This window comes from Ochotona princeps, chromosome 6 (assembly GCF_030435755.1).
Source record: "Ochotona princeps isolate mOchPri1 chromosome 6, mOchPri1.hap1, whole genome shotgun sequence".
Taxonomy (NCBI): domain Eukaryota; kingdom Metazoa; phylum Chordata; class Mammalia; order Lagomorpha; family Ochotonidae; genus Ochotona; species Ochotona princeps.
The window spans coordinates 45,816,168-45,841,317 of record NC_080837.1 but is presented as its reverse complement, the minus strand read 5'-3'; the positions used below and the strand labels follow the sequence as shown (position 1 = coordinate 45,841,317).

Below are 25,150 nucleotides of genomic sequence, written 5' to 3'. Positions count from 1 at the left end.
AAGTGCAAATAAAAACATTTCTTTCATTTTCACAAGTGTTATATTCCTGCAACCAATTTTCCTAAGAAAGAATGCAATCCTGGGTTTCCCGTTTTAATCAGTCATATGTGATACCCGTGGATTTGGTATTACTGAGACTACGTATTTATAAATCCGTTATTATACTTGTATCTATTTTCTATTAGTCTTCCTCACAAACCCCTAAGGAAGTAAGCATCTTGACTCCACTATATATATACTACATATATATCGGGTTTTTTTTATTTTTTTGGTAAATGAACGCACAGAAACACAAACACTGTTATTGGAAAAACCGTGTCAGTACCAACCTATCAAAACGAGCTAGTGACATTACATCCTAAAAATCTGTTAAAGCTCTCTTTCACCTTAGGTTCAGGACTCCTCTTAAATATGCAACATGGCCACTCCGCCAGGCTCTAACATGGCTGCCACCACCTCACCAGGTCCGGAACATATCTGCCATCCTAGCAACCCCTAACGCGACTCTCCTTACTGCTGGGGAGCCGCTGCGAAACCGGAAGTGACTTTTCTGTCTTGCGCCGCTCCCGCATCCTTTCCGGGTAGCCTTCTGGTGGCCGCGGGATACCTGGACACCTCCGGTAGCTGGGCTTGGGAGGTGCAAGTCCGCCTCGGCCGATCCGAGACGCGCCCGCGCGGGGGAGACGGAGAAGACGAGGATGTCGGACACGTGGAGCTCTATCCAGGCCCACAAGAAGCAGCTGGACTCGCTGCGGGAGAGGCTGCAGCGGAGGCGAAAGCAAGACTCGGGGCACTTGGGTGAGGCTCAGACAGGGTGGGCAGGTCCGAGTCGCCGTCCTTTCCGCGGGTGGCAAGCGTGTCCTCAGTATCAGGGACCTTCACTCTCCACTGAGTCAGTTCGCGGCTTTGCAGGGCGCGGATTCCGCGACCGCGTCCCCACGACCGCCTCGCCCTGCGACCCTCAGCTTCCTCGCTGCTAGGGCGCCTTGTTCTTTTACCCTTCGTCTTAGCGACTGCTTTCTCGTTGTGCTTTCTTGAACCGTGTGCGATACAGGGAGCTAGGACTGAAACCTGGACCACAGATGACTTCAGTGGTGGGGAAAGGGGGCGTGGGACGCATGGACTTAGCCGCTTACACACTTAGGAAAACATTGAAAACGTGTTTAGTTTTAAAACTGTTCCTTCTTCATGTTATCCCTCCCCAACTCCGTCGTAGCTATACCCCTTGAAAGAACTTTTTAAAAGATTATCAGTTCTCATCCTTCCCGCCAGTGCCAACTCTAGGTGTGTAAGGCCCCGAATTCTGGAAGGATAGTGAATATTACTCTTGTACCTGCTTTTGCCAGTGTTCATCAGAGTCACAGGCTGCCACTGCAAATCCTGCCCTGCTCTCATCACTTCCCGGACTCATATGCTGGTGCCTGGGAAGATAGGCTAGCTGGCTTCTCACACCATAACCTACGATCTTTCATTTTCATAGTTCTAGTCAAACTTGGATAACTACGACATTGTCCCAGCCCCTCAAGAAGCATAGAATATAGCTGGCTATCAAGGATACATGCTAGAAATAGTGTAAGATAGCAAGTGATAATTGACAGTGTAATGAAGAGAGAGTAAAGAGTTTGTGTAGTCAGTGAAATTGTCATAGAGGACTTGGCTGTTAAATCTGGCCTTCACTGCTATTTGTAATTTTTGAACTGATGGCAGGATAGGGAAGAAAAAAAAATGTCCTGTGATCACAGAATAAATTAATAGTTAAGCACTGCATAGTTTGAATTACCTGAGGGGGAGAATTGTTTTGTTGCTGTATAAAATTCAACTACTTTGGCCTGGCACAGTAGCCTAGCAGCTAATGTCCTCCCCTTGAGTGTGCCAGGGTCTCATATGGACACTGGTTCTAATCCAGGTGGCCCAGCTTCCCATCCAGCTCCCTGCTTGTGGTCTGGGAAAGCAGTTGGAGGACGGCCCAAAGCCTTGGTTGCCTGCACCCACGTGGGAGACCCGGAAGAGACTCTGGTCTCCTGGCTTCAGATCAGCGCAGCACTGGCCGTTGCGGCCACTTGGGGAGTGAATTGGGATGGAAGATCTTCCTTGCTGTCTCTCCTCCTCTCTGTATATCTGACTTTCCAATAAAAATACATAAATCTTTAAAAAAATTTGATTCCTGTGGCATTTTGCAGATCCAACTTTTGCTTTTGTTTCCTATTTGGTTTCCTCTGTTTCTTTTTATGAATATGAGTTTTAGCTGGTGTAATAATTACACCTTTATCATAAACAAGTGACTCCTAAATTATCACTGACTGCAGTTACTTGAAGTTATCTTTTTTTTTTTTAAGATTTATTTATTTTTATTACAAAGTCAGATACACAGAGAGGAAGATCTTTCGTCCAATGATTCACTACCTAAGTGAGCCGCAACGGCTGGTGCTGCGCCGATCCGAAGCCGGAACCAGGAACCTCCTCCAGGTCTCCCACGTAGGTGCAGGATCCCAATGCATTGGGCCATTCTTGACTGCTTTCCCAGGCCACAAGCAGGGAGCTAGATGGGAAGTGGAGCTGCCGGGATTAGAACCGGTGCCCATATGGGATCCTGGCGCATTCAAAGCAGGTACCTTAGCTGCTAGGCCACGCCGCCTGGTCCCCCCCCCCTTTTTTTTAAGACTCAGTTTAAACCTATATATATATGTATACACACATATATATGTACTTATTTTTATTTGAAATGCAGAGCCACAGAGAGCGGGAGAGAGAGAGAGAAGGAGATGCTTTCCATCCCGAATGACTACAATGGCCAGGGGTGGACCAGGCTGCAGCCAGGAGCCAAGAGCTTCTTCGGGGTCTCCACTTGAGTGCCAGGGCCCAAGCACGTGGGCCATCTTCTGCTGCTTTCCCAGGGGCATTAACTGGGAGCTGCATCAGAAGTGGAGTGGCTGGGACTAGAACTAGAGCACTACAGGCAGCAGCTATTCCACAATAGCGCAGCATTGAACATACTCCTTGTATTTCTAACAGATTTGTAGCTGAGGGAGGTATGTAAAACTCATCTAGACTTCCTTTATTTCTTTCTTTCTTGTTTTGAAGATTTATTTTCTTTTTATTGGAAAGGCAGACATACAGAAAGACAGAGAGGAAAGATCTTTGGTCCTAAGTGGCTGCAATGGTCAATCAGGAGCCAGGAGCTTCTTCCCGGTGTTCCATGCAGCGACAGGGTCCCAAGGATTTTGGTCGTCCTCAACTGCTTTCCCAGGCCACAAGCAGAGAGCTGGATAGGAAGTGGAACAGCTGGGACATGAACCCACATGGGATCCTGGCACATGCAAGGCAAGGATTTAGCCACTCTCTGTCTCTCCTTCTCTCTGTAAATCTGACTTTCCAGTAAAAAAGAAGTCTTACCAAAAAATAAAAAAATGATTTGGCAAATCATAAAGGAATCATTAGTAAAGTAAAGAAAGTTCTATCAGTTCCTTAGTATTTCCTGCTAGTCTGGAATTATGTAGTGTATATTCTAAACAGGATGTGGTGAGTATTTTTGTATTACTATTTTCATGAAATATTCTAGCAAAAATGATTGGAGTAGTTCAGCTCCATTTTCTTAGGAACTGGAGTCAGATTATGCAGATTCAGCTAATAAAGTGCAAATTGCTGAGGAACCATAATATTTATAATATTTCTAATTGTGAAACAAATCAGCATATATGTTGTTTTTACTTTGCAGAATTCCATTGCAGGTTTTAAGGAGCTTAATTTAATATCTGTGTTTAAACTAGGAAACTAGGTACTAGGCTTGCTCAAAGGTGACATTTTGTTCTGAATGTCTTCAATATTATTAAGGTTGTGAAGGGACTCAGCTTGTAAACAGAGTAGATGTTAAAAATGTAGTAGAAAGTGGGCCCAGTATGGTAGACTAGCAGCTAAAAATTCTCACCTTGTATGCCCTGTGTGCCCATATGGGTGCTGGTTCTACTCCCGGCAGCCCCGCTTCTCATCCAGCTCCCTGCTTGTCTGGGAAAGCAGTCAAGGATGGGCCAAAACCTGTGACCCTTCATCCGCATTAGAGACCTGGAAGAGTTCCTGGCTTCGGATTGGCTTAGCTCTGGTCATTGCAGTCACTTGGGGAGTGTATCATTGAATGGAAGATCTTCTTTTCTGTCTCTCCTCTTTATATATATATATATATATATATATATATATATATATATATATATATATATATGACTTTCCAATTAAAAATAAAAGATAAATCTTTAAAACAAAGTGTAGTAGAGAACATCACGTGGTGACCAAAGCTTCAGCAAGCTGTATGACTTGTGTGTTTATGAGCATCCAAGGTCATACATTTCTGCCTCAAAACTGTCAGTTTGTATGTTGGCTTGTGTTATCCTTGATAATTCAAATCCTATGCCTGAGAAAGAATCTTATTCCAGCTCAGGTTGTTGAAAAATATTTCTGGCTTTTATTAAAATGTAGGTTGATAACATCACCTAAGAGTGAGTGAAAGGAAGTGATGAATACATTTACACATGCTATGCTAATTTATTTCCTTTGAAACATAGCACAGAAAAGGAATTAGGACACACCTCTCATTCAGAGGGAGAGGTAGGTAGGTGGTGCTCAGAAAGCCCTGGATTAATTCAGCAAAGCAGTGAATGCTTGAGTTTGATTGAAGAAAGAGAATCTAGTGCTGAATTCCATCACAGAATTTCCTCCACTAAATGGAAGATGCGTATGCTGCAAATGCTAGAGTATTTGACTCTGGAGGAATGTGTAAATCAACAGTGATTGCCCATTTTGATTTTCACTTCTCTTTACTCTTAGATCTAAGGAATCCAGAGGCAGCTCTGTCCCCAACCTTCCGTAGTGACAGCCCAGTGCCTGCTGCACCCACCTCTGGTGGCCCCAAGCCCAGTACAGCTTCAGCAATTCCTGAATTAGCTACAGATCCTGAATTAGAGAAGAAGTTGCTACATCATCTTTCTGATCTGACCTTAACACTGCCCACTGATGCTGTATCCATCCGTCTTGCCATCTCCACGGTAATGCCTGGGTAGAGTAGGGATCTACCTCTTACATTCAGGTCATGCTAAGCTTCATATTGCTTTATCCTTCCCTTGTTTTGTAGCCAGATGCCCCTGCCACTCAAGATGGAGTGGAAAGCCTCCTCCAGAAGTTTGCAGCTCAGGAGTTGATTGAGGTCAAGCGAGGTCTCCTGCAAGATGATGCGCATCCCACTCTTGTGACCTATGCCGACCATTCCAAGCTCTCTGCCATGATGGGTGCTGTGGCAGAAAAGAAAGGCCCTGGGGAGGGAGCGGGGACTGTTGCAGGGCAGAAGCGGCGTGCAGAGCAGGACTCCGCAGCAGCAGCTCCCTTTGCTAGCTCTCTAACCTCTGGACTGGCCTCTTCAGCATCAGAACAAGTCAAAGAGCCAGCCAAGAAGTCAAGGAAACATGCCGCCTCGGATGTTGATCTGGAGATAGAGAGTCTTCTGAACCAACAGTCTACAAAGGAACAACAGAGCAAGAAGGTAGGGGTCCTATGGAAATACTCTCACAGCATGCTCTGAATTAGAGCTTTGATTGAGAAGGATGTGCCCTTAATGAAAGCTGTTTTAGAATTGAGGGTTTAGAGCAGTAGTTCCTAAGTGGGAATGGTTTTGCACTACCCCCATACTCCACCAAGGACTCTGGCAGTTTGGACACATTTTTTGGTTGTTACATGAGGGAGTGCTACTTGTATCTAGTGGCTCAGAACAGGGCTGCTGATATTTATGCTACTACATTGTATAATAGTAAAGCAACTTCTCTCGCTGCCATCCCACCTCGCCCCTCCCAGTCTCAGGAAGTGTCTATCCCAAAATCAAAATGGCAGTAATGCCAATGAGAGACCCTGACTTAGAGAAACTGTCACTGAATTTATTTGGAATAATGCTCTAATCAGGATAATACAAATGCAGAAATACAGGGCAATGAATTTAGAGGAATACTGAAGACAGTCATATGGATTGGCAGTCATAGAAATTGATGACTAAACAGTGTGAATTAGCCTTACAGTGGTTCCAACTGTTGGACCCACATGAGTTTACTTCCTTTTGCCACTTTTTGTTGTGAGCTTAAATGGGTTAACCTTCTCATCTGTAATGGGAGGATAATCAAAATGCCCCCTGCTTCTCCTTATAAAATTATAAAGATAAATAGAGTGTTAGCAGTTTGCTTGGCTTAGTATCCAATAAAAAAATGAGTGGTTTTTCTGGGAAGGAATTTAACAGTAGCAACTAGTCTTAGTAATTAATTCCAAACCAAAGCATATTTGATCTGGAGACAAATCTTTTAGGGCTCCAGTTTTTCCATACCGTTAGTTCATATAAACAATTTATGGGGATTATAAAATAATTTGATCTACACACCCTTTTAAGACCAGGGTTTTTTCTGTCACAGGTCAGTCAGGAGATCCTAGAGCTATTAAATACCACAACAGCCAAGGAACAGTCCATTGTTGAAAAGTTTCGCTCACGAGGAAGGGCACAAGTGCAGGAATTCTGTGACTATGGAACCAAGGAAGAGTGCATGAAAGCCAGTGATGCCGATCGACCCTGTCGCAAGCTGCACTTCAGGTCTCTTGGGAAGGCATGAAGTGGGATGGGTTTCTGAGAAGCAGTCATTCCTTTTCAATGTATTCATTCTACTCACTGGGTGCCCTCTCCTTAATCCTATCAATTCATGTGTTGACTGAGTCCTCCAGTCTCTGAAGACATACTTTAGGCATACTTTTACAAGTGGCATTGTGTGAAGCATAAAGGCTGTTCTCCCAGAGACGGAAGATTTCCTAAAGTGTCCCCTTTTTGTAGTAACAAGGCAAGTGGATCTGAACCACAGTGAAACTTCAAGGTTCTCTGGGAGGATCTTAACATACACAGAGATTGAAGCCTACTGGATCTGTATTTCATTCTGGCCAATCAAGTCCTCCTGGATAGAATTCCTTTCTGTAGTGAGAGAAGGTAGCCATGTCTTTGCTTAGACAGGAATTCGAATTATTTAATGTGGATTATCCATGTCGTCTGCCTCCCTTCTTGTAAAACTATTGGCGGAAGCTCTAATGAGAGAAAATTAAGGGTAATAAAAGGACACTTTGAAACCATTTGGAACTTGTACTGTGGGACATTCTCCTAAAGCACTATCTTGATTCTAATTGTCCCTTTTCATTTCCCCAGACGAATTATCAATAAGCACACTGATGAGTCCTTAGGTGACTGTTCTTTCCTGAACACATGTTTCCACATGGATACCTGCAAATATGTTCACTATGAAATTGATGCTTGCATGGATTCTGAAGCTCCTGGCAGCAAAGACCATACGCCAAGCCAGGAACTTGCTCTTACACAGAGTGTTGGCGGTGACTCTAATGCAGACCGACTCTTCCCTCCTCAGGTACCTGAGAAAACTCTTCTTACAGACTTACTTCTGAGTAAGGCAGCCACACATGTAGGAAAGCAGGTGTGATTCAGCAGTCTTTGTTGCTGATTGGGAGTGGAGTGGGAAGAGATAGGCTTAATAAGGGAGCAGGAGAATGAAATGCAAAAGGGGGACTGGGGCCATGAATCTGAACGTGAAGGAAGGAAAGATGACCAAATACCACCTCATGCAGTGGATCTGTTGTGATATCCGCTACCTGGACGTCAGTATCTTGGGCAAGTTTGCAGTTGTGATGGCTGACCCACCCTGGGATATTCACATGGAGCTGCCCTATGGGACCCTGACAGATGATGAGATGCGCAGGCTCAACATACCAGTACTACAGGATGATGGCTTTCTCTTCCTCTGGGTCACAGGCAGGTAATGCAGTTCAAAGATACGTAGGTATGGACAGAATTATAGGAACCTTCCAAAAGTTCATGGAAAGTGGAATCAAAAGGTTTCATAATACACATTTCCACGAACTTTCTGAAGACCGTTTGTAATAGTGGAAGCCCTGGGCGGGAGATAAAATCCTGGGTTTTCCTAGCTCCTATGAATGTATGACTCCGCCTTTTCCCCCTCCCTACGGAGCCCCAGTGCCTGTTTATAACACACATGATACTGTGAATTATATTTAACTCTTCATTTGTTCATTGAAAAAAGGGTAGGTCACTGAGATTAGATACTGTGTTTTATCTTTTCATTCTTAGTTATACCCTATTGCCCCAATCCTGTCCTGCATGTCAGTGTTTACTAAAAAGATGATTCTAACAAAGCACATCTCTTGAGAAGAAAAGAATATCAGCAAACAAGTAATTGTTTATTCCTTACCTCTTCCTAGGGCGATGGAGTTGGGCAGAGAATGTCTGAATCTCTGGGGGTGAGTAGCAATTGCTTTCTTTTGAGCGAAATTCTGAATTTTTATAGGCCTAATATTTACACAGGGATATTTCAGTGGAACTGCTCCAAAACTGAAGACCTGGCTAAAATTCTAGTTCTCTTTTTCACGCTTCAGTTATGAACGGGTAGATGAAATTATCTGGGTGAAGACAAATCAACTGCAACGAATCATTCGGACAGGCCGTACTGGTCACTGGTTGAACCATGGGAAAGAACATTGCTTGGTGAGCAGCAGTAGGACCCAAGTTGGTGGGTGGAGCATAAAAGGAATAGTTTGATTTCTAATGTCAAAGACTGTTGTTTCATAAGGTCACCTGTTCTCTGTGGTGAGCAGGTTGGTGTCAAAGGAAATCCCCAAGGCTTCAACCAGGGTCTAGACTGTGATGTGATCGTAGCTGAGGTATGTGCTTCCTTGGGCATCAACATTTTCATTGGTGTCAGTTATTTTGTGTTAAGTATATTCTCATCTGTTCTCAGTTGGATCATAGAGATAGTGGGAGAGGCTAGAAGTACAATCTTTTATAAATGGTAGCTGGAGTCTTTATTTCCTCCCAGGTTCGTTCCACTAGTCACAAACCAGATGAAATCTATGGCATGATCGAGAGACTCTCCCCAGGCACTCGCAAGATTGAGTTGTTTGGACGACCACATAATGTGCAACCCAACTGGTAAGACGACTGTAGAAAAGGCACTCCCCAAGGTGAAAACTACTTATACCCAATGGTGAAGTTTATGGGCCATCATCTCATATCCCATTAGTCAATAAATGAGTTTCGGGCCCGGCGGCGTGGCCTAGCGGCTAAAGTCCTCGCCTTGAAAGCACCAGGATCCCATATGGGCACCGGTTCTAATCCTGGCAGCTCCACTTCCCATCCAGCTCCCTGCTTGTGGCCTGGGAAAGCAGTTGAGGACGGCCCAATGCATTGGGACCCTGCACCCGCGTGGGAGACCCGGAAGAGGTTCCAGGTTCCCGGCATTGGATCGGCGCGCATTGGCCCGTTGCAGCTCACTTGGGGAGTGAATCATCGGACGGAAGATCTTCCTCTCTGTCTCTCCTCCTCTGTGTATATCTGGCTGTAATAAAATGAGTAAATCTTAAAAAAAAATAATAATAAATGAGTTTCAGAGGAATCACAAGCTAATTAAACTTAAACTTGCTAAGTTCTAGGTCCAGAACTGGCTTTGTAGGGTTTCTGCTTCTTAAAAATTTAAGGATCATTCTCAGCCATTCTGTGGGATGTATTGAACCTGCCCCCTGGTGGTTACTAAGTATCTACTCATTTGGTCAAAAATTTTAGTATCTTATCCCTTTAAAACACTTGCTAGTAGCATTTTACTCATCTGCAAATACTCGTTGACAGCAATAACTTACTGAAATAGGCAAGGCATCAGTTACTGACCCTTAGGTAATAAAGATCCAGCCTGCTAGCACCAAAGATCTGTGCCAATTTTTACCAGTGAAGGATTTACCAATTTTAGCCATCACACCAGGCCATACATACTATTCTAACTTTAAGAACTTTTAGTAAGAACTGGGATGAATATTTGAGACAGTAGGCAATCTTTTTTTTTTTTAAATATTTATTTATATTGGAAAGTCAGATATACGGAGAGGAGGGGAGACAGAGAGGAACATCTTCCATCCGTTGATTCACTGCCAGGTGGCCGCAACAGCAACAGCTGGTACTGAGCCAATCCAAAGCCAGGAACCTCTTCTAAGTCTCCCACGCGGGTGCAGGGTCTCAAGGCTTTGGCCATCTTCAACTGCTTTCCCAGGCCAAAAGCAGGGAGCTGGATGGGAAGCAGGGCCACGGGGACATGAACTGGCACCCATATGGGATCCTGGCGCGTTCAAGGCGAGGACTTTAGCCACTAGGCTGCCATGCAGGGCCAACAACGGGCAATCTTAATAAAAGGTACACATCTTTAATTCTGTGATTTCTGATTTGCACTCCCCCCTCCCTTTCCCTTTAGGATTACGCTTGGAAACCAACTGGATGGGATCCACCTACTAGATCCAGATGTGGTTGCACGGTTCAAACAAAGGTATCCAGATGGTATCATCTCTAAGCCTAAGAATTTATAGAAGCACTTCATTTCAGAGCTCATTGTCCACAGCCATGGCTCTGCAGACTATTTCTGAATAGTATTTGTACAATAGCTTTTTTGCTTATTTAAATAAAAATTTGTATTTTAATTAGATTTTGAGATCAGATTCTGGTTCTGCCGCATACCAGTGTGATGTTGTGCATTTCATCTCAACATGATTACTTATGTGAAATGGGATTATTAACTATCTCATTGGGTTGTGAAAGTGCAAACTCAGTAAATACATGAAAGGCATTAAAATGCCAACCACTGCAAATAGAGCCATACAGGATCAAAGTGATTAGCAATTAGTATTATATGAACATGATTAAAAAGGGGATTCTCTAGGGTGGCATTTCTCAAAAGTTTGGCTATTCTGTTATGTTTTTGCTAGTATATTACACTTTAGCTTATATCAAGAAAAGCCAAATAAGCAAGTCAAATAAACACAACTTGGGTTAAGTAAGTGCCTAGGATATGCAAACACTTCTAACCTCTTTAAAATACATGATATCAACACAAGTGAATACACTTTGGAGAAGCCATATATTATAGGATGCAGTTCTGCCTCTGACATCCAAACAGTAATAATAATAACTCACAATTGGAAAGATGCTGACTACAGAAATAGTATTTTAATGAGAAATACATAGGAGACTCCTAGTCTCTCGCTCTCCCTAAAATCCAGTGTGCCTACTGTGTGGAAAACCTTGGCTCAAGGCAGTGAATGTACTGAGGTGATGTTAAAATTGCTCCCTGTGTTAAGAGTGAATCTTTAATGTAGTCTCTTATCCCTTTAAAACAGGTATGCACAGTGGTATCTTCTACTAGGCTTAAAGCCAAGTACTCATTTTAATAACTTCTTATGGAAGTCCTATGACAATTAGACCAAATTTCCTCCAACAACTCCATGCCACCCCTGATTTGCTTGTCTACACTCCTTCACCCTTTGCTCTACTATTAACATCACTGGTTTGACTGCTCGTGTTCAAAGTAAAAGCAATACCAGATTACAGTAACTCAACGACCCACTCCACAGGTTGGCCTCTGCTGAAGGGAAAAAAGGGAAAGCATGAAGGGCCTTCATGAGTTGAGATCAGGCACTACCAGAAGCTCAGCTTGTGTTTCAAAAACAGTTCCCGGCAGAGAAATCTTCCCTGTCTTGGAGCACAGGAAGGACTATTTCACGAACACTACTGTGTTTGCACTTCTAGATGCTACCCAGGCCTCGAATACATCCCTAAGAGGAAAAAAGACACACAAACTTAGAGTTACAACTATACATGACTATTTTAAACTCTGAAGTAGGTTCCCAGATAATTTCTTGCAGCTCCAGATAAGATAGTACTAACTTAGGACTATAAAAACAATGGGTTTAAAACTGATGTCAAGGCACTGCTAGTCTACCTTAGGGAATTTGAGATACAAATACCTTTTTTTTTTTCATGGATATAAGTAATTCTCAGAAAAATTTGAGAAGGGCAGAAATCTTCAAAACTAATTTTCACTACCTCATCCTTAACATCTTACCGTGCTATTTTCCACTTACTCATTGCTCTCCCTGCATTGCTTTAGTCTGATTGCACTACAGACTGAAAAGCTAACATTCAGTCACAAGCAGTTTACTGTATAATCTATTTGCAAAGAGCATACATCGAGGTATGTGGTAATTGCAAAGTATGAACTTCTAAGTATGTTTTCTTTAGCTGTATGGCAAATGTAGTTTATTTAGACAGAAATTTTCCACTAGGCTTGCCAATACAAGGGCGTTTCAAAAACTTCCTGGAGAAAGGAATTAGCTTATTTTGGTGTTTTAAAAAAATCTGAAATCCCATAGTTATTTTATATCTTATATAAACATTATCCATGAACTTTTTGAAGATCCTGCAGGTACATGTACGTAACACTGGTTGCCATGTTTTCCAATACAATTTAGCAATAATAGAACTATAAGAATGAGAACCTGAAGCTTACCTGCAGTGCTTCACCACACACTCATTGCTGCAGTATTCATTGTCCCAGTCCTTACTCACAACGGGAGGATTCTCACAGCCAGACCTCACACATCGAGGCTGGGGCGAGAGTGTCACAGGTGACCCACTCACCAATTCAACATCCATCTGAGTAGGAGATTCCACCTAAGAAAGGAAGAGAGCATCAAAGATGGGTTAGACTGCAGCCTGCAGAGCCTTCCCTAAAAACTGAAGTTCTAGGTGAGTTACCAGTCTCCACTCCCCTCCTCCCCAGCCCCCAATCCTGGTTTAGAGATTGACATGAAGTCTTCCTAACTGGAAAGCTCTATTTAACTCCCTCTGATTTTGAGTTAACCCATCCCTGACTTTATTCCACACCTGAATAATACTCATCTTAAAGTATCAAATCAAAAGTTGCCCATGAATGAATAGAGACTGAGTTACCGCCTCTAAACTAGACTGGGCAGGCCAAGCCAAAAGAAGAGAAAATGCAGTACTGTCAGGAAAGGAGAAAGACTCCAGATTTCCTGGTAGCAGGGGATTACTACTTCCTTTTTTTTTTTTTTTTTAAAGATTTATTTTATTTTTATTACAAAGTCAGATGTACTGAGAGGAGGAGAGATAGAGAGGAAGTGGAGCTGCCCGGGATTAGAACCAGCGGCCACAAGGGATCAAGCTGAGGACCTTAGCCACTAGGCCACGCCGCCAAGCCCTACTACTTCCTTTTAAACAAGTGCTTCAGGTTGAGCATTGGGCATAGCACCACTTGGGATGTTTGCATCCCATTTACAGTCCTGGTTCCTCCAGTTGCCAGCTAGACAGTTCCAGGTTCCTGGCTTTGGTCTGGCCCTGCTCTAATTACTATGGAATCTGGGAGGGGAATTGGCATATAGAAGTTCATGTTCTTTATGCCTTTCAAAGTAAAATGAAAGATTTTTAAAAATCTAAGTGATCGTAGAACTCAAACCAGATTCATGTTAGAATGATTACTTGTTATGTACAAGTTAAAGAAAACTAATTTGCATCTATCGAATGTCTCTTTTAAAAGACAGCAACAGGAACTGATTTTTCTGGCTATGTCCCCCTTCTTATATTTTAAACATAACTAAACAGTGGAAACCTAGGAGTATCAAAAGGATATACATTTCTTAAGTTTAAGGTCTTGTCTTTTTGGTACAACAGTAACACTGTACAGACTATAAGCTTCCTAGCTGACCTACAATGTTACCTTTTTAAAGAGTAGTAGTGGTATGTGTGTGTAGGAAGGGGGATGACAGACACTATGGTGCAGCAAGTTAAGCTGGTATTGGGATGACATCCCATTAGAGTGGCAGCTTGTGTTCCAGCTAATCTGCTGCTTATTCAGCTTCCTGCTAATGAGCTTGGAAAGGAAACAGAAGATGGCCCAAGTGTTTGGGTCTCTATGTCACCTACATGGAAACTCCAAATTGAGTTCTGGTTTCTTGCCCCAGATCTGGCTTTTGCAGGCACTTGGGGAATGAAACAGCAGATAGAAGGTCTATCACTCTGCCTTTCAAGAGATCCAATGTAAAGTTATCACTGGTATCTTGGGGTGGGGGCAAGTCACTGTTGCAGGGTGATGTGCACTCCTGGTTATCAAGCATTAAGTGCTACTATCGATTCCACTTTGACTGGGTTGACTAAGAATATACACATTCCCACTGGCCTGGAGGAAAAGACTCAGAGCAGAGACTCACCTCAGGAACTACATCTGTGATCATCTCACATATTGTGTCTGGAGAGGTTGCCTCCACAGTGTGGGCCTCAGGACTGCTATTCATAGGCCGTTCAGGGCTACTTTCCACAGCCACTGGGACTAGGGTAGTCTGCATTTTCAGAGTAGGTGGAGGCACATTCTTGATCTGCAGAGGTGGCGGCTGTTGCTGTAGATTGATTCGAACTTTCTGAGGTGGTGGCTGTTGCATGGCCTGAAGCGGGGGTGGCTGCTGCAGGATGGTAACTTGCTGCTGAGTTGGGGGCTGAGGCATCTGTTGCAATGGAGGGGGCTGTAGCCGGGGTGGAGGCAGCTGCATAGAAGCAGCAGCTGCTGCTGCTGCCTGTAATACTGACCGAGTGACAATCTGGGCTTGCTGACTGGGCTGGATAGTAGCTGTACTGGTTTGACCTAGTTGGAGCCCCCGGGATGTCACCACTGTGGCTGGGATGACTGTAACCATCCCTCCTTGAGACATTGTAATGGAAGAGGGCAACATCTGTTTAGTAATGATCAATTTGGTGATATTGGGCTGACCCCCAGCCCCAGAAGATGCCTGGTTTGCCACATAGGATGAAAGAGTGGAATTGACAACAATGGAAGGGGACAGGGCAGGGGGTTCTGTTGAAGCTGGTGCTGGAGACGCTGGGTCAACAGTAGCCATTGGAGGCGGAGAAGGAGTCTGTGATGCTGGTGCTGGATCCAATTCCACTGTTTCCACAGTGGCCTAAAGGCAGGCCAGAAAAAATGTTACTGTGAGATTATTCTCTACCACAGGATAAATTCACTATATAATTAATTACATCCCAAGAATAGATACAGACTTTTAGAAAAGAACACCGGTGTAAGTACTATTCAGGTATAGGTAAACACTAGAAATAGTTAATATCAGAAAGAAGAACTAATAAGGCTAATATAAGAAAAATAACAGTTCTCCTAAGTTTTTTTTTAAGCTCTTAATAGGCTCCACAGGTATCTGATGATACTTAATTCTCATAACAGCTAAACAAATAATTAAGAAAAACTTTCTAGTTTAAATAGCTAACCCTCTTACCTGACACTCTTGGTTGTCTTTATAAGCCGCTAGAGCCTTCAGATACTCTTTCTTGGCAGCTTCAGTTTTCCTCTTATATACCTACAGGAAAGACACTGTGTTTAAAAAATCCCCATATGTGTGTAAACAAATGGCAATTCTATGTTACGCATCAGTGAGTAACAATTCATCTCATTCTGATTAGCCACTGATAACTCCTTTTGGCAAACACACTTCTGAAAGCTTTCAAGACAATCTTCATGGTGCCTCTAAAAAGCAAGTTAATCATGGTACAGCGGGTTAAGCTGCTACTTGAAATGCTCACATCCTGTATCAGAGCATTAATTTGACTCCCAGCTGCTTTGCTTCCGATTTAGGTCCCTGCTGATGTACCTGGGAAATAATGGAAGATGGCCCCATTATGTGGGCCCTTGCCCCCCATTTGGGAAATATGGATGGAGCTCTGGGTTCCTTGTTTCGGCCTGGCCCATCCTGACCAAGGTGTGAACCAGAAGAAAAACCTCTCATGCTCTATTCTTTTAACTCTTTCAAACAAATCAATCAATCTGAGGAATATAATCATTTGCAAAGATGGCCACAAGAATTCCTCCCACCTGCATATTTCCCTTCCCGTTCTTTGAAGGTAGGCTAATCCTATGATTCTGATCATTGGAATAGGGCAGATGTTGTAGCATATTGGATTTATCTGATGTTCAGGATAACCACATCCCATTTCATTGTGTTGTTTGACTCCTGACTCCACTTCTGGTCTAACTTCCAATTTATATGCCTGGAAAGACAGCAGCTGATTGACCAAGTACTTTGGTCCCTGCCACTCACATAGGAAACCCAGATGGCAATTCCTGGCTCCTAGCTTTGGTCTGGTCCAGTCCTGGCTGTTGCAGGAATTTGGGGAATGATGGAGCAGATGGGAGATATGTGTCATTATACCTTTCAAATAAATTTTTATCCAGCCATTACGTGATTATAGCCATAAACCCAGGTAAGAACAGCAGAGAAGCAACTCAACAGGATCAGAACAAATAATAACCTGCTATTGTGGTTTGTTGAGCAATAACAGATAGCTGAGATATATAATAATATTTGTTTCAATTTTAAAAATAGGAGGCTTTAATACAGACTAGAGTCTAGGGTACTGATGGTAGTCAACTTAAATTCAGAAGGTTAGCTTCTAGGATACTCACTCTCCCCTCATTATTCATTATTTGTGTACCTGTTTTTGTTCCTCTCCAAGACTGTCCCACATGGATGCTACAATTTTAGAAACCTCTCCAAAGGTAGCATTGGGATTCTGTCCCTTGATGGCAGCCTGTGTATCACGAAAAAACAAAGCATATGCTGAAACTGGTTTCTGAGGTTCATTAGGATCTTTCTTTTTCTTCTTCTTTGGGGCCTTCTGCTTTTTCCCTGCTTCGACCACCACTGTCTTCTGGCTGGGAATTTGCTGTAAGGGAGAAAAAAAAAAAAAAAGAATTAACAAGAATTCCCTTAGTCTAAGGAACTGGAAGAAAATGCCTTTTAAAGTGGGGGAAATGTATGCAGTTTTCAGAAATGCTAAAAATAGAGGAAATAGTTTAAAAGACATTATTAATAATTTATGTAAGGACCATAAGAATGGGGTTTGGGGGCCCAGAGCGGTAGCCTAGTGGCTAAAGTTCTTGGCCTCGCACGTGCCGGGATCCCATATGGGGCACCGGTTCTAATCCCGGAGGCCCCGCTTCTCTTGTGGTCTGGGAAAGCAGCTGAGGATGACTCAAAGCCTTGGGACCCTGCACCCGCGTGGGAGACCCGGAAGAGATTCCAGGCTCCTGGCTTCAGATTGGCTCAGCTCCAGCTGTTGCAGCCACTTGGCAAGTGAATCAACAGGTGGAAATCTTCCTCTCTGTATATCTGACTTTCCCATAAAAATAAATCTTAAAAACAAACAAGAACAACAAGGAAAAAAAAAAACACAGAATGGGGTTTGGTATGAGTATTATAAACTGGAAATTGAAAGGTGGGATCCCATACTCAGATGGGTAGGCACAGAGCACACTTATTAGGTACCACAGACTAAGTATTTTATCCTAGGATATCATGGCATAATTAATTTTGGCAGGGAATGCCTCACCCTCCGGAATTCCTCAACACCTTCCTCATGAAGTGAACTAGTAGGTGAAGGGGTTGTTGAAAGACGATCCTCAGGTGACTGGGCAGGTGGCAGGATGGTGCCACCCCCTAAGCTCAAACCAAGTTGAGAACTCAGTTCTGATTGATCAATGGTGGTCAGCTGGCTATGTCCCATCAAGCCAGATGTCATGTCTGTCATTGGAACATCAATGGTGACAGGTGGGTTGGCACTATACTGAGTTCCGATAGAATGGTCCAAGTCCTGAGAGAAGCAGAAGAACTGATTAAAAATTCAATATAAATACCCCTCTCACCCCCAAAATTCAGACATATTATGTTACAAATCCCTCTTATTCACATTACACTGTCATTTAAATGCTGCAAAGCATCAAATAATCTGACGACTTAGAAAACAAGAATTTATAAAAATAGCAAATTCACTTCTTTGCACTTCATTTGGACAAATTAACTTATAGCAGATAATTTAGTCATCTTTAGGTCTCAATACAAACACAAAAAATTTATCAGTATTCAAGTATTCTTCCTAGAACGACTTTCTAAGTTTCAGACAAACGCAGGTCAGTGCTGGTAGTCTGGAATCAAAAAGCTTAGTGTACTATGATGTGATGTGTTCCAAGAGTAACAAACTGGTTTAGAATGCATACTAAACCTACAATTAATACTACATTTGATTCAGACTGTTTTTGAATAAATCTCTCAATGGACCAGCTATTACACGGACATTTGATTCCTAGGATGTGAAGACCATAAAAAAAAATCACAAGAAGACATTTTCATTTCAGGGCCAGCATGGACATTGGACATTTCACAATTTTAAAGCACTTTTTTTTCAAGTAAAATTGACCAGGATGGCCAATCTCACTATTCAAGTGCAGTCTGTTGTTTGTCTATAGCTCCGACATGAAGAAAAGTAATCACCAACTATATCTGGACAAAGTAATTTTTTTCTCCCCTAGTACTATGCCCATAAACTTGGGTGAATTTACTCATGACTTGCCCCTTACCATGGTCAAGCCCCCACTCAGGAGCCCCCCACCCTGCTCCATCAAGCCATGGGTCATGCCCACAGGCATGTCCAATGTCTGGACTCCATATTGGGCTGAAAAGCTGCCATCCTGTGAAGAGGAAGGATCTGCCAGGTCGTCAAAGTGGGCAACCACATCAGAGACAGCCAGTGATGGATCAGAATCCAACGAGATTGGCGGGATTTCAAACTCCTCATCGCCCAAGCTTGGTGTATGGAATGTCTGTGAGGGGGAAAAAATGGAAAAAAAAATTAGTGTGAAAAACTGCATATTCCTTAATGAAGACCTGTAGGAACTGGAGAGCCATTTTTGCTACTGATTTCTTGGGACTTACTTTTACAAATAATGTCTCTCATGACCTGTGCTCCATCCTGATTTCTATATTTGCTTGTGAGCGAAGGTTTGCTCAATCCTGCCCACATTACCAACCCACAGATTAGCCAGTTGTTGGAGCTACTTTGCCCAGCTTGTCTGACCCCCAGGTCTGGACCACATGTTCACCAGCGGGAGCTTTGACCCACCAGGGGAGTTTCCCAAGTTCCTCCATTTGATCCTCTCCCAGACCCAATTCTCACACATGCCAGTGGGTGTCAGGCCAGTGTCGGGCGAAGTCTGACCTTCCATTTGGCCTTGTATGAGCTGCTGAACATTGCAGCCTGGCCCACCACACACCCTGAACAGGATGCACATTCGGGTGCTGCTGCCTTGACCAGTCCAGACTGTTGTCTGTTCCTTTACCTGTGAGTGATGGCAGGCCCCTTGGTCATACCTAGCTTAGTCTATCACCAGCTCAACTCTTGAGCTAATCAGTGGGGTTTGGATTTCCAAAGGGTTTGGCCCACACACCCCTCACAGAATCTACCCCCGGATATGGTTCTCCCTTGTGCTAGTTAATGTCATGGCCCTGCCTAATGTGACCTGTCTTCTGATCCATCATCATGTCAGGTAATAGGATATGATCCTGCTAGACAAGCCCTGAGCCTTAGCTTTTGCATGGACTGGTGTATGGTGGTCAGCATTGTTCAGTGATAACAAGTTCTACACAGGACTCAAAAGAGGCTGGTATATCAGTCTTATCCATAAAGATCACCTAGTCCCTCTCCTCCAAACTACCAGGTCTCAGTACCCTTGCTTACCTTCAAAGGAAAAGTTACTCTGTCACTGGGAGTATTCAGGATTGATTTGCAACCCAGAAGCACAGTGGGCTCTACATGGAAGTACCTAAGCAGCAATTCACAGCCCAAAATCCCAGAGCTTGCCACCAGGTGGCAAGCAGGCAGAGCCTGGTGCCAAATGGCGCACTGCCTGCCCAGGGACAGCTCACTGCATGTTGAAGGTGGCTAGAATCAGGACTCTGAACATGGAGACTAACCTGGCCTGGGACCTGCCAGCAGCCAACAGGCTGCTGGAAGTTTTAACCCCCAGACTCCAAGGTCGCCCCCCTCCCAATCCAATCCCATGGTGGCGGGTGGGGCCCGGGCCCGCCCTGTTCTCCAGCTTTCCCCTCAGTGTACTCACCAGGAACGGAGCAGCCTCTGGAGCTCGGCATGCCCTTTCAATCTTTACAATTTCATTTGCCCTAATTTGTACACCTGTTGTTCTAATGAGTAACTCTCAGTACCACTAGTAAGGGCCAAGCTTTATAAACTGTTTAGCTGGGATGCTTGAATGATCTCTACAGATATGTAACGGATCGCTGTTACTGCACAATTACTGCTCCTGCGCTGTGGACCACTGAAATTCCCTGCCAACCAGCCAGCTGTACTTTTGAGTTATAGGTTCCTGGGAAGCAGATCCTGTAAGGTACTGTCATGGGAACTCTGTGTCCCTCTGAAGTGTTTACACTTCAATTTTCTTACCTCTTCCCTCTGGAAATTATATTAACAAATAAGATTCTTGTTTAGCATAAAGGTAATAGTGAGGAGAAAAACTTTGCTCAAGCCAAAAGGCAAAGGTTCTCTAACAGTTCCAGAAAACATTCCTAGATCAAACTTTGCTATAAGAGAGTAAGAAAATGGTTATTTTAGCCGGTTAAACCCCATTGCTTTCCTCGGAGTCCAACTAGATCAATAATACATTCTGATGTGCTGCTGCTGCTGGCTCCAACACGCGGGTTCCTGCTACCCATGTGGGAGACTTGGAGCGACTTTTCAGAGTGCAGCATAGCTCCCCTCTGCCAGGGCTGCTGCAGGCATCCGAGGAAGTGAGTCAGCAGATGGATATTTTCTCCCCCTGTCTCTCAAATAACTTGAAATAAATCACAACAGTGAAAATTTTACCTGTGCAAATCACCAACTGGTTTTAACGGTACAAGTAACTTGTAATTAAGAATAGTTACCTTTATGATTTACTTCCCAAAAGTGATCAAAGCACAGTATCACTATATAAAAAACATTCTGAACTAGATTAAATTGTCTTCATATCACATAACCTTCCTATTTATAGTATTGCTGTAACAAAATGCTATGTATTTTATTTTGGGGATGCTCTTTTATTTATGCTTAGTTCTTAAAAGGTAAAACTTGGGCCTGGCGGCGTGGCCTAGCGGCTAAAGTCCTCGCCTTGAACGCGCCGGGATCCCATATGGGCGCCAGTTCTAATCCTGGCAGCTCCACTTCCCATCCAGCTCCCTGCTTGTGGCCTGGGAAAGCAATCGAGGACGGCCCAATGCATTGGGACACTGCACCCGTGTGGGAGACCCGGAGGAGGTTCCTGGTTCCTGGCTTCGGATTGGCACAGCACCAGCCATTGCGCTCACTTGGGGAGTGAATCATCGGACGGAAGATCTTTCTCTCTGTCTCTCCTCCTCTCTGTATATCTGACTTAGTAATAAAATAAATAAATCTTTTAAAAAAAAAGGTAAAACTTAAATATATAAAATTAAGTGTATAGCTTTGATAATGTTTAAGCATCCAAGTAATCACCACCCAGATCAATAGAGAATACTTTTATCTCTGAAAGATTTCCTCATACCTATTCCCAGCGAATAATCTCTCCCTTGCACAACAGGAATCATTGTTCTGATGGTTTACTTTTGCCTACTTTTGACCCTCATAAAAAATTTTCTCAGATCATATCTAATCCATCACTGGCTTCTTTTCCTCAGTATACTTTCTACATCATTCACGTTGCATCTAAAATTATATTCTGTGGAAATACATTTGGGGGCCTGACTTGATGTCTTGATGTCTCAGCAGCTAAATCCTCACCTTGCAAGGGCTAGGATCCCATTTGGGTGCCAACTAGTTACCTAGCTGCTCCATTTCCAACCCAGCTTCCTGCTTGTGGCCTGGGAAAGCAGTCGAGGACGGCCCAAAGCCTTAGGACCCTGCACCCATGTGGGAGACCTGGAGGAAGCTCCTGGTTCCTGTCTTCTGCTTGGCTCGGCTCTGCCTGTTGTGGCCACTTGGGAATGAACCAGCAGATGAAAGATCTTTCTGTATCTCCTCCTCTCTGTAAATTTTCCTTTCGAATAAAAATTAACGAATCTTTTTAAAAAAAGACCAATGCTTTCCTCTGTGTCCACCTAGATCAATAATACACTATGACGTGCTGCTGCCGCTGGCTCCAACACCCGGAGCAAGGATTGTTTCTAATGTTCAAAGTAAAGCTGCTGTGAAATACATGCTTTTGATGAACATATGCAATCATTTTTATCAGGTCACACATACAGCATATCGGTACTTACTGCTAGCTTTTCAAAGTGTTGGATTAATTTATATTGTCACAATCAATGAGTAACAGTTATCCACATTCTGTCAACTCTTGGAACTGTCATGTTAGCAAAAATTTAACGATCGGGTGGGTGTACAATATATCTTGTGATTTTAATCATTTACTTCCCTAAGGAATGATAATATTTCCTCATATGCCTGATGGCAAGGATTTCTTCTCTTTTGTGAAGGAATTGTTCAAATAATTTGCTCATTTTAAATTGTTTTGTTTTGCATTTGGCAGCTAGAGAAACTATGACATATCCTGGTAAAATTATCTGCCCAAAGACTGAGTCACAAAGTCACGTTCAACTTGTTCTACTTGGCTTATTTCATGCTCTGTGGCAGCTGTTTCCTTTCATCCTGTCATTAGTAAAAGAAGTTGGCACTATGTTTATAAAAGCAACTACTATGTCCAGCTGAAAATTTAAATGAAAAAAATCACTGCTCAACATAGTTGAATGGTGAATTATATATTCTGAATTGCAAGTACTGCACATCGTGTCACTGTAGCACCTACTTATTAATGATACCTTTTTAAAGAGAAATTCCTAATTCCTATTAAGTCCAATTTTGTTTCTTTCTTTTTTTTAAATTTATTTATTTTATTGGAAAGGCAGATGTAGAGAGGAGAGGAGACAGAGAGGAAGCTCTTCCGTCCGATGAGTCACTCCCCAAGTGGCTGCAATGGCCGGTGCTACGCCAATCCGAAGCCAGAATCCAGGAACTTCTTTCCGGGTCTCCCACATGGGTGCAGGAACCCAAAGCCTTGGGCCGTCCTCGATTGCTTTCCCATGCCACAAGCAGGGAGCTGGATGGGAAGTGGAGCTGCCAGGATTAGAACTGGCGCCCATATGGGATCCTGGCGCGTTCAAGGTGAGGACCTTAACCGTTGTGCTACCGCGCCGGGCCCCAATTTTGTTTCTAAAGCTAGTACATTTTTTTAAGATGTATTTTTATTGGAAAGGCAGATATACAGAGGGAATCTGCTGGTTCACTCCCCAAGCGGCCACAACAGCCAGAGCTGAGCTGATCCAAAGCCAGGAGCTTCTTCTGGGTCTCCCACGTGGGTGCAGGGTCCCAAGGCTTTAAGCCATCCTCAACTGCTTTCCCAGGACACAGGCAGGAAGCTGCATGGGAAGTGGAGCAGATGGGATACGAACTGGTGCCCATATGGGATCATGGCACTTGCAAGGCAAGGACATTAGCCACAAGGTTACCGCGCCGGGCCCTAAAGCTACTGTTTTCTTTTTTTTTTAAATCAACAATAATCCTTTATAAAAGGATTTATTTATCTTAGAAAGACAGATTTTACAGAGAAAAGCAGAAAGATCTGCCATCCACTGGCTCACTCCCCAAATGGCTGCAATGGCTGGAGCTGAGAGTAAAGCAAGTTGCATTTAACATTTTCTCATGAATGAAACAATGTGAAATTCACAAATTCCTACTGGAGGTCTGAGAGAGACAGACTGGCAATGATACACTTTCATCTAGATGAACACAACATAGGCTGTAGGAGACTTCAAATGGTGAAATTAAACCAAAAGACCTCACTCAGAAGCAACCAGCAACAAGATTCTAGTTGGTGATTCTTGCATCTGCTGTTTGTTTGATTCACATGTCACCCAGTAGAATATTAATAGTAACATATATATGTATATATATAAAGCAACTGCCTCTAGTCATTCTACTTGTTATCTATGAAAACAGCAGGATTTTTTATAGGAGAAGGTTACTGAAGAGTAACAGAATCCTTGGCACAAAAAAGCAATACACAGGGTCAACACTTCTGAAAAAAAATTTAAACCTCAGATGACAGAAGCTCTATTTCACAGTACCTGCCCAAAGTCTGAAATTCTTTTTGCTCTTTTTTTTTTTTACCTTGCCTAAACAAATTATTTGTATCTACATCACGACAATATTTCAACCAAAACTGTTGCACAGTACTTCAGGACCACAGCTATTACTTTCACTGTACAGCATCATAAAAAACTATTATTACAGCTAGTTGACAGCTGGGGGAACTGTGACATATCAAGATGAACTAATTCAATGTCGGGGTCACTGGCACAACTGAATGTTTTCAACCCCTTTCATGCTCTCTGAAACGGCGATTTTCTTTCATCCTGTCATTAGCAAAGTGAGCTGACACCTTTTTCGTAAAAATAACTTTCTAATCACAGTTGAAAAGCTAAATGAGAAAAAAGAAAAAACAACCCACGCCACACTTCAACATTGTTCCTGAGCCGAGATCCCTGGTTATTCGCTGCTAGGTAAACCTTTCCCCTACCCCCCAGTTCTTCAGCTGCTGAAAATTTTGCTTCCCACTGTGAACTTCCCCTCCAAGGCGACGATCGTTGGGCTATCTCTTCCCAACCAACAGAGACATTTCCACTGTCCTCCCACGCAGAATCGCTCTCTTCCCTGAGCAGACTATCTCTTTCCGACCTTCCGATTTTCTGATGATCGGAGCTGCCAGACACGTCCCCCGGCAGTTCTCACAGGCTCGCACAGAACCTGCCACTTGCCCCCCGGACACCGACCGCGTCCTCCCCGGCTCCCAGCCCCGAACCCCGGCGCCCGCGGCCTCCTCCCCCGGCCCCTAGAGCGTGGGCGGCTCGTGCTCACCTCGGCCCCCGACAGGAAGGGATGCGAGGGCCCTGTGATCGTCAGGTAATTGTCATTTCCTCCGGGAAACTGAAAACCAAAAGAAAAGCCGCAGGGATAAATTAGGGGGAGCAGGGACTGAGCTCGGAGCGACGACGGATTCTGATCCCCACCATTCTGACAACACTCCCCCAAACGCCGTTCTCTCTCCTCTTCCGCCAGCAGCCTCTCCCGCCCGGCTTCCCGGTCGGCCGCCCCCTCCCGCCAGCCTTTTAGATTCCCAGAGTCCTACCTCCATCTTCACACAACTACTCCCAGCGGCTGAATCCCCCTCTTTGCTCGCACCGCCCCCACTAGCCTTAGAAGGGCCGTCACTTCCGCAAGGAAGTGCGTCGCTCTACGCGGATTGGAAGGAGCGTCGCGGGGCTGTGGCGGGTCTGGGCGCCGAGCGGACGGAAAAGGTAGATATCGCCC

General features: G+C 43.8%; 2 protein-coding genes across 2 annotated transcripts; one reads left to right on the top strand and one right to left on the bottom strand.

Moving 5' to 3' along the window:
* Positions 1 to 400: 400 nt before the first annotated feature.
* METTL3 (methyltransferase 3, N6-adenosine-methyltransferase complex catalytic subunit) lies at positions 401 to 10,553 on the top strand. Its single transcript, XM_004584668.4, has 11 exons — positions 401 to 798; positions 4,816 to 5,033; positions 5,120 to 5,524; positions 6,435 to 6,610; positions 7,208 to 7,424; positions 7,642 to 7,829; positions 8,293 to 8,331; positions 8,467 to 8,575; positions 8,686 to 8,751; positions 8,907 to 9,019; positions 10,326 to 10,553. The coding sequence occupies exons 1-11, from the start codon at positions 699 to 701 to the stop codon at positions 10,435 to 10,437; spliced, it is 1,743 nt and encodes a 580-aa protein (XP_004584725.1). The 5' UTR covers positions 401 to 698; the 3' UTR covers positions 10,438 to 10,553.
* A 499-nt stretch (positions 10,554 to 11,052) lies between these two features.
* TOX4 (TOX high mobility group box family member 4) lies at positions 11,053 to 25,108 on the bottom strand. The gene is made up of 9 exons (XM_004584665.3): positions 24,969 to 25,108; positions 24,698 to 24,766; positions 18,336 to 18,578; positions 17,312 to 17,572; positions 16,415 to 16,645; positions 15,202 to 15,282; positions 14,131 to 14,874; positions 12,414 to 12,577; positions 11,053 to 11,679 (listed from the first exon to the last, which is right to left on the bottom strand). The coding sequence occupies exons 1-9, from the start codon at positions 24,972 to 24,974 to the stop codon at positions 11,619 to 11,621; spliced, it is 1,860 nt and encodes a 619-aa protein (XP_004584722.1). The 5' UTR covers positions 24,975 to 25,108; the 3' UTR covers positions 11,053 to 11,618.
* Positions 25,109 to 25,150: the final 42 nt, after the last annotated feature.

Coding starts and splice junctions, on each gene's coding strand:
- METTL3 (XM_004584668.4), top strand. CDS start 699: ATGTCGGACACGTGGAGCTCTATCCAGGCCCACAAGAAGCAGCTGGAC. Junction 5,525..6,434: donor AGGAACAACAGAGCAAGAAG/GTAGGGGTCCTA, acceptor TTTCTGTCACAG/GTCAGTCAGGAGATCCTAGA. Junction 8,752..8,906: donor GTGATGTGATCGTAGCTGAG/GTATGTGCTTCC, acceptor ATTTCCTCCCAG/GTTCGTTCCACTAGTCACAA.
- TOX4 (XM_004584665.3), bottom strand. Junction 17,573..18,335: donor TGAGTGGGGGCTTGACCATG/GTAAGGGGCAAG, acceptor TGCTTCTCTCAG/GACTTGGACCATTCTATCGG. Junction 16,646..17,311: donor GTGTTGAGGAATTCCGGAGG/GTGAGGCATTCC, acceptor TCTCCCTTACAG/CAAATTCCCAGCCAGAAGAC.